This window comes from Lycorma delicatula, chromosome 11 (genome assembly GCF_047948215.1).
Source record: "Lycorma delicatula isolate Av1 chromosome 11, ASM4794821v1, whole genome shotgun sequence".
Classification (NCBI taxonomy): domain Eukaryota; kingdom Metazoa; phylum Arthropoda; class Insecta; order Hemiptera; family Fulgoridae; genus Lycorma; species Lycorma delicatula.
The window spans coordinates 50708142-50721120 of NC_134465.1; the positions used below are offsets into that span (position 1 = coordinate 50708142).

General features: G+C 29.5%; 1 protein-coding gene across 4 annotated transcripts in view; it reads left to right on the plus strand.

The window, feature by feature from the left end:
- Window positions 1-12979, plus strand: part of gol (ring finger protein goliath) — a 342552-nt gene that overhangs the window by 286788 nt on the left and 42785 nt on the right. For 3 of the 4 annotated variants that reach the window (XM_075378321.1, XM_075378324.1, XM_075378323.1), the window contains one exon: window positions 8279-8361. In XM_075378321.1, the coding sequence (XP_075234436.1) occupies window positions 8279-8361 (83 nt within the window). The remainder of the gene's footprint in view (window positions 1-8278; window positions 8362-12979) is intronic. The other variant, XM_075378322.1, reaches the window with a different exon arrangement.

Consider the following 12979-nt stretch of genomic DNA (forward strand, 5'->3'; position numbering starts at 1 on the left):
AAATTGTTAGGGACGTAGGATGTAGGGGGTGTACCGAAATGAAACGACTAGCACTAGATAGGGAATCTTGGAGATCTGCATCAAACCAGTCAATTGACTGAAGACAAAAAAAAGCACAAATTTAGAAATATTAGAATTTAATAAAGATGACAAAATTAAATATATTACAAAAATGTTCCATATACTCGTATAAATAACAATATTTTAATTTGATAAACCATTAGACAGTGTTTGAAAGAGACGGACGTAAAAAAACGGCAAAAAAAATGGTAGCACTCATATAAATTAACTTGTAAATTTAATTATTTTAGTATTTTATTTTTAATTTTTATTATCTAGTAATGGAATTATTTCAATTATGATTGAGGGAGGATGTGGGATCCCACAAAAGTCTTTGATAGTAAAATTAAAGTAAGATATATCTCAATATTCTATATTGTGTGATTTATTTTAATTGAATTTATATATAATTTAACAGTACAGAGGACAAATAATAATCTTAAAAAGATTAATCTCCCTAAAAGAATATATTTATATATATATATCGTAGCTCTGATCTGATTTTTGATCTCACCTGACAAAGGAGGTACTCATATCTGGTACTCATTTTTTTAATAAAGTATTTTTTTTTTGTTTTTAATCTTGTTAAATAACATTGTACTAATTGAACCAACTTATTAAAGTAAATAATTACTTTAATGAGATAAACTTTAAGCTACAAAAACTAGAGCTCAATGGAACCTGTTCTTAAAATATTAATTTTTTAAAACTTTAATTTTTCCAAATTGAATATCCAACTGCATCTAGTATTAATATTTTAAAAAAAAGGAGGCCTGAGGAATTAAATATTTTTATGAATTTTTATAATTTCTTGTATTTTATTTTATTTTAGTTTAAAGAAAAGATCCCCTGTCCTTAAATACATTATTTAGGACTAAAAGCAGGACTTTTACGGCTCTTCAGTTCTAAAATCCTATAAGTCCTTAAAATAAAACTCTACGGTTTGGCTGACAGTTATTTTTCGTTCTACAGCTGTATATGTTTAAATCTTTTAAATTTTTAGAAAGATAAAAGCACAAATTTTTCTATAACAACTTATAAAATCCATGCTATTGTGGGAAATAAAAAAAAAATTAAAAAATAAACTTTGTTTCCAGTCTTTGCCTGTTTATTATTATATTTAGATAATTTTTTAACATGTTATTACAAACGTACATTCATTCATGTATTAATTATGTCATACTTTTTCCATTTTGTTTCAATAATGGATGTTTTAATGGTAAGTAATATTTTAAATTGTAAATAAATATTTAGTTAACAATAATACATTTCTTTAAAAATCATGAATTTGCAAAAAATATTGTAAAAGTGTATATTTCCTAATTTTTATTTTATTTTATGATATTTTATTTTACTTTTTAACTTCAACCTCTTACTATAGAACACTTCGCCCAACAGTTGTTGCTTAGACTACTATTGTAATTAGTGAAGTACTAATTATAGAAGTAAATTCAGACGAATAAAGAATGTGTTCAGTATTATCAAATGTTAATGACAGTAAGCGTGTTAATTAATTTTAGTCAGACATTTAGAATTTTATCCTTACTTCAAATATTTTTACTTTTATGATGGTTTAATATTAGAAAATAAAATAAAGGTAATGAAATAATATAGAAAATAAGGTGATGAGGAATTAAATATTAAAATACAAGTAAATTAATAATGTGTAGAGGGGACTTAAAAAGTATAAAACCTGTTTTTTATAGTAAATATTTTAACCTATTTTTCACTAAGTAAAACTGAATTTTTTTTTTTTTGTCTTCAGTCATTTGACTGTTTTGATGCAGCTCTCCAAGATTCCCTATCTAGTGCTAGTCGTTTCATTTCAGTATACCCTCTACATCCTACATCCCTAACAATTTGTTTTACATATTCCAAACGTGGCCTGCCTACACAATTTTTCCCTTCTACCTGTCCTACCAATATTAAAGCGACTATTCCAGGATGCCTTAGTATGTGGCCTATAAGTCTGTCTCTTGTTTTAACTATATTTTTCCAAATGCTTCTTTGTTCATCTATTTGCCGCAATACCTCTTCATTTGTCACTTTATCCACCCATCTGATTTTTAACATTCTCCTATAGCACCGCATTTCAAAAGCTTCTAATCTTTTCTTCTCAGATACTCGGATTGTCCAAGTTTCACTTCCATATAAAGCGACACTCCAAACATACACTTTAAAAAAACTGAAATTATAAAAAAATATTCAAATCTTATGTAATTTCACATTGCATATTGAAATAAATTCCTCTTATCACTGAATGCAGGTTCTTACCTATTTCATTTATTTATAACAAATTTTTCTTCACTAATGTTTGAAAACTTGCTTTCTGTGTTAGTTTTAGTTTGTCAAACGTATGAGGATTATTCTGAAAAACTTTAACTTTTAAATATCCCTTAGGAAAAAATCTGCTAATGTAAGTTTTGGAGATCTTGGTAGACAACTCGATTAAAAGTTAGGTTTTAGTTAAAAAATTATTACAATGCGATGAACATTTCTTCTTTTCATTCCGACCACTGTGGATCATATTTCTTAGTTTTGATTTCTTTTTCTTTTTTGAAAAAGTTTTCATTCTTTTGTTCTGTTGTTGTCATCTTTCTTCTGTCCATCTATTCAGGTTTATACTGTTCTTTTTCTTTCTCTTTGGAATCGTAAGATTTTCGAATCACTTTTCTAAATTTATCTTAACTGTCTTTACATAGATCCTTAGAATTTTTTAATGTTTTTAGATCTTTTTCAATGTTTTTAAACCGGTTGGTCATTGTTGTTCAGTTTACGTAGAAACCAAATTTTTGGTTGTTCATTCTGCATAAATGTTCATAAAATTTTAATGTTCTTTTCTGGATTAAATCTCTTATTTTTTCCTATATGTTTGTAAATTTCTTTTTCACTTTTCAATTTACAAATTCCATCTTCATAGTTTTGTCCATAAGTTTTTTAAAAATTCTTTTTTCTACTTTTGCTATTTCTTGTTTTTAAAAACTGCAGAAATTCTGCCTATACAGTGCTTCTGGCACTACAGTTTTATAGTGCCTCCATTTGGAGTTATACGACAGAGATTTTTTATTGTAAAAATCATCATTAAATGATGAACATTTCAGAAAAAAATAAAAATAAATGTTTATTCTGATTCAAACACTAATACATTATACGAGGTGCGACAATAAAGTAATGAGACTGATGTTTCTTTGCAAGATGTGGCAACCCTGCAGCTTGAGTAGGCACACCATCTTTGACCTTGGTCTATAAGCTACTTCTAGTCCAAGCGACACATTGATGCAACTGCTCAGTCGTGAGTTGTGCGACAATAAGTGAACACGTGTTTGTGTCTCTCGTCACAGAAATGAAACCGCAAAATATTGCGCAACGGTATGCCATTTCTTTTTGCGTTAAATCGGGTGAAAATGCGACGACAACTTACGGTAAGCTTCAGAAGGCTTTTGGAGAGGAGGTTATGTCAAGAGCTCAAGTTTTTCGGTGGCATAAAATTTCTAGCGAAGGCAGAACGAATGTTGAAGATGAAGACTGCAGTGGACGACCATCAACCTCACGGACAGATGTCAACTTGACCTGGGTGCGTGAAATCGTACGATCTGATCGAAGATTATCCGTGAAAATTATTGCAGAAGAACTCAACATCAATCGAGAAACGGTTAGTCTAATATTAACTGAAGATCTTGGTATGAGAAAGATTTATGCAAAAATGGTCCCCAAAAATCTCACACAACAGCGAGAAACACGGAAAAATGTGGCAGCCGATCTATTAGAGCAAACGGAAATCAATCCAGATTTGTTGAGCCGTGTTGTCCATACGATCCAAGACGATCCAGAGACAAAACGTCAAAGTTCGCAACGGTGCTCAAAGGGATCACCCAGACCAAAAAAAGCTCGCATGTCAAAGTCAAAAGCGAAACGCATGCTTGTGTGGTTCTTCGATTCCAAGGGAATTGTTCATAAAGAGCGGGTGCCTCCTGGACAAACAGTTATCCAATATTTCTACAAAGAAATTTTAAAAAGACTTCGTAAACGAGTTCTTCGTGTCCGTGCCAACATTGCTGATAATTGAATTCTGCATCACGATAATGCGCCATCCCATACTGCTCTGTCCGTACAGCAATTTTTAGCCTCAAAACAAATTCCAGTACTACCACAGCCACCTTATTCACCAGATATCTTTTCTATTTCCAAGAGTCAAAATGGCGGTCAAAGGACACCATTTTCAAAGAACACAAGATGTCCAAAAAGCTGTGACGAGGGTCTTGGAGGATATTACAGAAGATGAGTTCCAGAAATATTACCCTCAATGGCAGAAGCGCTGGAATAAGTGTGTGCAATCAGAGGGGAACTACTTTGAAGGAGACAACACTAAACATGACTAAAACGGTAAGCAACATTTTTTTTCACATCAGTCTCATTACTTTATTGTCGCACCTCGTATATACATATATGCCGGGTGTCCTTGACCACTCATCCATCCCTTCAAATTTGAAGCATTTTCTGGAAAATGCTTTTGGTCATATTGCTAACTTCCGGTTTCGACCGAAAGTGGGCTAACTAGACAGGAAGTTCATTTTTTTCAATTTGACATATTTTCACCGCGAATTTGGATTCTAGAGACAAAGATACTTAAGTCTTGTCGGAAACATTTTTCTATAAAGTGCCATCTTCTTTAACCTCTAAATGATCTTCGAATTTTACCTAGTCCAGAATTCCTTTCAAAAACTCTTAAATACCAATAAGTTGATAATTACAAACAAAAATTTACAATAGTAAAACATGTTTTTGCATTAGGTGATATTATCAGCTTCCGGTTCTGACTAGAAGTGGGTTAGCGAGACCGGATCTTCATTTTTATACCACGGATTTCCATTATACGCACAAAATTACGTAAATCTTTTGAAATATTTTTCCTAAAAGTGCCGTCTTAGTTCCTAAAATGACTTTTAACTGCAACTAGTCCTAAATACTTTCAAAACCTTTTCAACTCCTTGGTAATGATAAAAAGAAAATAAAACAATTGTATTGTAAACTACGTTCATCCTACAGAACGGGTGAACTCATTAATTTTCAGTCTCGTTCAGAAATATATTATTTTGACAGGATTTTTTTTTATTTTCGATGGAACTTATTTCTTATTAGGAAAGCGAAAGCTATAGTAATGTATTTTTTTTTTGTTTTGTAAAAATCAAGTTTTTGGTGCTTAAAAGAGTTTTTGAAAGGAATTCTGGACTAGGTAAAGTTCAAAGGTCATTTAGAGGTTAAAGATGGCACTTTATGGAAAAATGTTTTGGACAAGACTTAAATATATTTGTCCCTAGAATACAAATTCCTATTAAAAATATGTGTCCCAGTTAAAAAAAAAGAGTTTCCGGTCTATTTAGCCCACTTCCCGTTGAAACAGGAAGTTGGCAATATGACCAAAAGGTAGAGCGCCCCCGACTTGGAATCAAATTTTTTTGCATTTTCCAGAAAAATTACTTTCTTCAATTTTAGAAGGGGCGGATGAGTTATCTAGGAAGCCCGGTATAAATATACAGAGTGATTCAGTATAACTCATTCTAGAGGCTAAAAATAAGGAAAAAGTTCATACATAGGTCGAAAACGAAATTAAACTGCACCACGCTTTTATTTAACTAAATATTTTCATTACTTTTAATTTTAAAATTTAATAATTATTACATTTATTTATTGGTTATTTATTAGATATTTATATAATTTATTTTTTACTTTTCAGTGCATTTTTATATTTGTTAATATATTATATTTTTTTGTTTAAAATTCTCAATTTGATTTAATTCTTATTTTTTACTTTTTAGAGGGGTTTTCTAATTTGTTTCCTTTTTTCTATAAATATTAGTTAAATAAAAGCTTTTTTAAAAAAATAATTTTTTATATGTAATCAAATATATTTTTGTAATTTTTTTTGTTTTTTGTATTTTTTTTGCTCATGAATTTAAACACATAAGAACGATGTTATATTATTCAGTAATCGATTTTTTTTTAAATTAAGAGACATACGAATAGGAATTTAAAATTTAAAGAACCCTAGGTTTAAAATCTTAAGTTTTAATCTAAATATAAACTATTTAAATTTTAAAAACTATTCGTACGTTTAAATAACTATATATTTAAAATGTTTAAAGTTTAAATCTATACATTTAAGTTACTGTTTGAATTTTAAATACATTTCTATATTTTTATGTTTTGAACTATGTTATCAATTAAAATTTCCGATAAAGCAAAGATTTCTCCGAAACGCTAAACGTTATTTTATTTTACAAAAACAATATTTATTCGATTATTATTTGAATAATATTAATCAAATTTTTTTTACTTAATTTTTTCAAATTTAAAAAAAAAAATGAATTTTCTACATCTCGTTCAGTTATTTCACAAGTTACCGTTCCTGTTCAATTATGCACATAAATATGTACTCCAATAATTTTATTAATGCTTTTTGAATTCTGAATTATTTATAATTATATTTGCCATCTTCAACCTTATTTCCAAATATTTATATTATAAATAATTAATTAAGTCTAACACAAAGTCTATCTTGGCAAACAAACAATAAAAAATGTCTCAATAAAATCCAAATTCATCATTATAACACAGTAGTTCCTCCGGTGGTGTTTTGTGCTTGTAAGAATATCTTTCAGATTAAGAATGAAAGTAATACGAATCAATTATTTAAGAGAGAAAGGCGAATTATCAGAACTTGTTTAAATAAAAGTTATCAAAAGGGTGGAGTCTGGCGAATTGCCACAAATGAAACAGTCTACAAACAAGTCGACCCGATTTTCAGTACAATGAAAAAACGAAGGATTTCTTATTTTTTCCACGTATTAAGAATTCCTGAGAACCGAATTTTAAAACAACTGGTCACAATGAATATTAACAGAAAAACCTGTGGAATCTTGGAGAAATCCAAAGAGATCTTTTCAATAAATTGGCTTGATGGTTGAGGACGCCTGTGATAAAATAAAACTGTTAACTACGCACTTCATAACAATAGATTCAACGTTAAAAAATGATAAAGGCATAACAAAGTAAAGGTCACAGACGAGATCAGGAAGCGACGATCCGATAGAATGAAGAAATACTGGAAAAATCGATACAATATGGATGACTAAATAAAGTGGTCCAATGTAGCCACAAAAAAAACGAAATTAAAATTAATATGGACTTTAATCACGTATAATTTTTTTATTATAATTAATTGTGTGTTCTGTGATGCTGCTCTAAGCAAAGTTTTACCATGGTTTCCCTTGATCCATGCAGGTAAATTTTAAGATATGTTTTTATCCGTTGATCTATACATTCCTTCTTTCTTTTCCCGTTTAGCTTCCGGTAATTACCGTTCAGATAATACTTCGGAGGAAATAAAAAATAAAATAACAAGGAGAAGAATTAAATAACAAATAACATTACTTTTAATTTTAAAATTTAATAATTATTACATTTATTTATTAGTTATTTATTAGATATTTATATAATTTGTTTTTTTACTTTTCAGTGCATTTTTATATTTTTTAATATATTATATTCGATTAATTTGATTTGATTCTTATTTTTTACTTTTTAGAGGGTTTTTCTAATTTGTTTCCTGTTTTTATTAATGTTAATATTAATATTAGTTAAATAAAAGCTTTTTTAAAAAATAATTTTTTATATGTAATCAAATATATTTTGTAATTTTTTTAAATTTTTTTTGGTATTTTTTTAAATTTTATTATTAAAAGTTTACATTGAACTGAAAGGATGGAAAATTTATCAAATCAATCAAATGACTGAATACGAAATTAAACTGTTATAATGTACAAGTCATATGTTGCAAGGCAGTGCTCTTTTCTGTCTTCCTTAGGATATTTTATGAATAATTAATTTATTTGATACTGGATTTTTTTTTTAATCAGTTTGTTTTGCGTTTATTTATTGCACAGAAAATTTTATTTATTATGTAATGTGCCATTTATTTACAGTACTGCTTGTGATTGCATATTAATAGCAACTTGAAATAATGTATGTTGTAAAGAGGTTAGGTGCCACTTTGGTGCATCTGTTGATAAACACATATTATTTCAGTGATGCATTTAAATTGTAAAAAAAAAAAAAAAATACTGTTGAAGAACAGAATTATTGAAAAATATATGAAGTTTAACATCTTTCAGTAATATAAAAAAATATAATATAAATCTATAATTTTTTTTTATTTCAGGAAATTCAGGGTGACGGTGAATGTTGTGCGATTTGTATTGAGCCATATAAAACGTCTGAAGTTGTTAGAATATTGCCGTGCAAGTAAGTTAAAACAAATCGTTAGCTTATTATTTTGTAAGTGTTATAAGAACCTTGACATTTTTGTATTGCTGTGTTTACAAAATTCTGTACGGTTGACCTATATCTTACACCACAGTCCATGTACTTAAAAACTTGTGTAAGATTAAATTAATCCGATGGCATAATTCATATATTCTTATAATTTTCTATTTAAGACCAAATATATATTCTGATATTTTCCACCCAAAAAAAAACCATTAAACCCATTTTTTTCTACATTAAACACTTTGTTCGTCAAATTTGCTTCATCTATTTCATACTGAAACGTACTTCATCTATTAATATATTTAGATAATAACAATCCTTAAATTTCCAATTTTGTTGATCTTGTTTACAAGCTTATATTTTTCATTTATGTAATAAAAAATCATTCTTACTTTTTTGGATCATTCTTGTAATTTATTTTGATTAACTATGCATTTCAAGGTAAAAAAAAAAAATAAATAAATTAACAGTTGTGTACTAAATTTGTATATATGTATTTAGATGTATAACGAAGTTCGCCTGGAAATTTCATAACTTATTCTTCTCGTGAAAATAATGGAAAAAGCTGATATAAATACAGGGTGATTCAAAGAAACGGGAAATTAAAAAAATTAAATAACTTAATGAAAATTTTTTTTAGAAAATGAATTTTATTTCATGTAATTGTACAAATGTTGCCATTTTAGGATACATACATTTTATTTAATTTTTTAAAGATGACATCTTCCAGGTGACCTCCTCTTCTACGTAAAAACTCACGAAGTCTCTTCGTTAAATTGTTCATGGTTTGACGTAACATCTCAACTGAAATTTCCGCAATCGCTTCTCGGATCTTTGCCTTCAGTTCTTCCGTTGTAGCAGGTCTACTGTGGAACACTTTGCTTTTAAGGTGACCCCACAAAACGTAATCGCAAGCTGAGAGATCAGGCTATCTGGGAGGCCATCTAATGTCACCATTTCGTGAAATGACACGTTGTCCAAACAATCGGCGTACAGCTGCCATCGATATTCGTGCATTATGTGACGTTGCTCCGTCTTGTTGAAACCAGGCTGTGTTAAGAATCGGTGGAAATCTCTTTTGTTGTTCTAGGGCCTATAACACCGTAAGATGACATAGCACACCACACGGTAACTTTCTGGCTGTGCAACGGACGCTGGTGTAGCTGCGTAGGATTTTATTGTGCCCGGTATCTGAAATTTTGCTCGTTAACAAATCCACTGAGGTGGAAATGCGCTTCGTCTGACATCCATAGTCCGTGAACAAACTCTTCGTTATCATTTATCTTCTGAAGCATTACATTACAGAATTGTGCTAGCACAACTACATCGTTCGGTTTCAGTTCCTGGACGATCTGCAACTTGTACGGATGGTATTGCAAGTCCTTCACTAACATTCTTCGAACACTTGAACTATACAATTGTAAAGATGCTGAGAGACGACGGATTGACCGATGTGTGTGACCGGACTTCGTGTGACAGCATCTTGTAAAGCTTGAAGATTCTGTGGTGTACGGACGGTTCGCTCACGGCCTGGAGGTTTCTTTATCATTGCCGAACCGGTTTCCTCGAAATTAGATATCCATGTTTTAATTGTATGTGCTGATGGAACACGGTCGTGCCGTCCCAGATTAAAATGACGGCGAAATTCTCTACGCGCTCCCTTCACATTGTCATTGTTTTTGTAAAACGCTTTGATAGCAAATGCACGTTGCGCACTACTCCAAGGATCCATGACAACTAAATGGCAGGTTAGGTTAGAGAGGCTGGCGCCACTTATCAAGTGGTACCAATCTCCCACGGCTACCAACACAACTTTCAAAATTTCCCGTTTCTTTGAATCACTCTCTATATGTGCTAAATTGCTTCATTGCAAGTTATATCTAGTGAAAGATTCTTTTCAGATTTCAGCTACCCCGATGAAATGAGGTTTTACTGAAATATTTAGGATGTTAATTAAGGGCCAAAATGAGTGATTTCTTATAGTTATTGACCTGAAAAATTTAATAAATTAGGCCCCAGAACCGTATCTGTAACAATGTTTGACAAATATGGGGTAAAAACCAATAAATTGTTGTAACAAAACACTGTTTTTTATGTTTGATGTACAATAACTTTGTTAAATGAATAATAAACATATAAAACTTTTGAAACAAAACTTTTAGAAAATTTAATTCTGAAGAAAATGGTGTAAGATAAGTTGAATAAAACAAAGAAAAGTTAGAATAATTTTAATTTTATTTAGCAGCAGTACGTTACTACATTTGTTAGAAATGTACTTATTTAATGTAAACAAAAATCAAATTCATTTGTGGTGATGTGAAAAATTTGTTAAATGAAATTTACTGTTAAAAAATATAAAAAGCAGTGAAGGATACACCTATCTATTAATGTTTTCAGATTAAAACAATTTTTGAAGTTTCAATTTTGGTGATTTGTTTACAAGCTCGCATTTTTCATCTATGTAATAAACAAAATTCATATGTTTTTAACAATTTTTGTTATTTCATTTGAATAATTAACTATGCATTTCAAGGTTATAACCCTTTTATCAGGTTATCAGGTTATCTCTCTCTCTCCCTCTCACCCTCCCTCCCTCCCCCCCCTCTCTCTCTCTCCCTCTCTCTCTCTCTCGAAACGTTTTTAAAATTTCAGAAGGGCGTTTTTACCCTTACTGTTTGCAAAACATTTCTGGTTACGATTTATTCAGTAGGAATGAATCTTAGTAAAAGATTATAAAGCGAGGATTTCAAAGATTTAAGGAATTTGAGAAAAGTTTTTTTGAGGATTCTCATGTGAGTAATTTATAACTGTTACTCTGAGAACAATTAGCAACAAATATTATGAATAACTTAAAGATTTTTTTAATTTATTTTTACTAAACTATAATTTATTTAATTATAAACTTATGTACCTGTTACAGTTTAATATATAGCATTTATTTGATTCTAATATAATCTAAATTTCGTAGTTCTTTTTTTTTTAATTTAACGCTTTTGTTTTATTTTTTATTTGAATCCTTATGAATACGTTTTCTTCTTCTTCTTGAATTGGCCAAATTAAAACAAAAATAAATATCTTAATAACTTTTTCTTTTGACTTTCTTTCTTTCTAATATTTTTTAATTCTTTCTCCATGTTTTCACTTTTTCTCTTCACTTCATGTGTAGTCATATTTCTTTTTCGTTTTTTCCTGGAAACACTTGTTTTCTAAAATAATATTTCTAAATTTATTTCCATTTAAGATTATTTATTCTGTGATATTTAGTTCTCTCGTACCCTTTAATGCTTCATCAAACCTATATTTTTTTTTGTTTAGTTTTTTTTATTGTTCTGTGCTTTTTAGGTTTTTTATTTTTTTGTTTAGTCAAAATTAAAATTTCTTGTCAGTAATTTTTCTACCATTCTGAAAAATGTCCAAAAAAAATCTGTCATTTTTACCTTTTAATATCTGAACATCTATCATTGAATTTATAAAGCTCTTCTTTTTTTTCTTTTTTTTGTCTTCAGTCATTTGACTGGTTTGATGCAGCTCTCCAAGATTCCCTATCTAGTGCTAGTCGTTTCATTTCAGAATACCCTCTGCATCCTACATCCCTAACAATTTGTTTTACATATTCCAAACGTGGCCTGCCTACACAATTTTTCCCTTCTACCTGTCCTTCCAATATTAAAGCGTCTATTCCAGGATACCTTAGTATGTGGCCTATAAGTCTGTCTCTTCTTTTAACTATATTTTTCCAAATGCTTCTTTCTTCATCTATTCGCTCCTGCTTCGTCCATCTTTAGTAATTCTACTTCCCAAATAACAAAATTCTTCTACCTCCATAATCTTTTCTCCTCCTATTTTCACATTCAGCGGCCCATCTTTGTTATTTCTACTACATTTCATTACTTTTGTTTTGTTTTTGTTTATTTTCATGCGATAGTTCTTGCGTAGGACTTCATCTATGCCGTTCATTGTTTCTTCTAAATCCTTTTTACTCTCGGCTAGAACTACTATATCATCAGCAAATCGTAGCATCTTTATATTTTCACCTTGTACTGTTACTCCGAATCTAAATTGTTCTTTAACATCATTAACTGCTAGTTCCATGTAAAGATTAAAAAGTAACGGGGATAGGTAACATCCTTGTCGGACTCCCTTTCTTATTACGGCTTATTAAAGCTCTTCATTCTTTTCTAATCCTCCTCTTATTTCTTCAATTTTAACTGGCCCTAATATTTTTATTAATATTTTCCTCTCTTTCTGCTCTAGCTCTTTAATTTTGCTTATCTTATTCATACATTAAGAGGCATACAAACAGTTTGGTGTAATCTGAATTATAATGCATAATTTTTTTTGTTGAAATTATTTTTTATTTTATAAATGCTTTATTAAATTATACGCAAGATCAATTTTACTAGATCTGAATTCATTTATTTTTTTATCTAAAGAGTTAGGTTTAATTATTTTGCCTAGATATTTAAATGTATTCTATTTTTCAATTTATTCACTCAATTTATTCACTTTTTCTATTTTATAATCTATACATGATTCTTTTTTTACTTTGTGGTTGTATTAAGAATTACTGGTTCTAATTATATTATTTACTTTA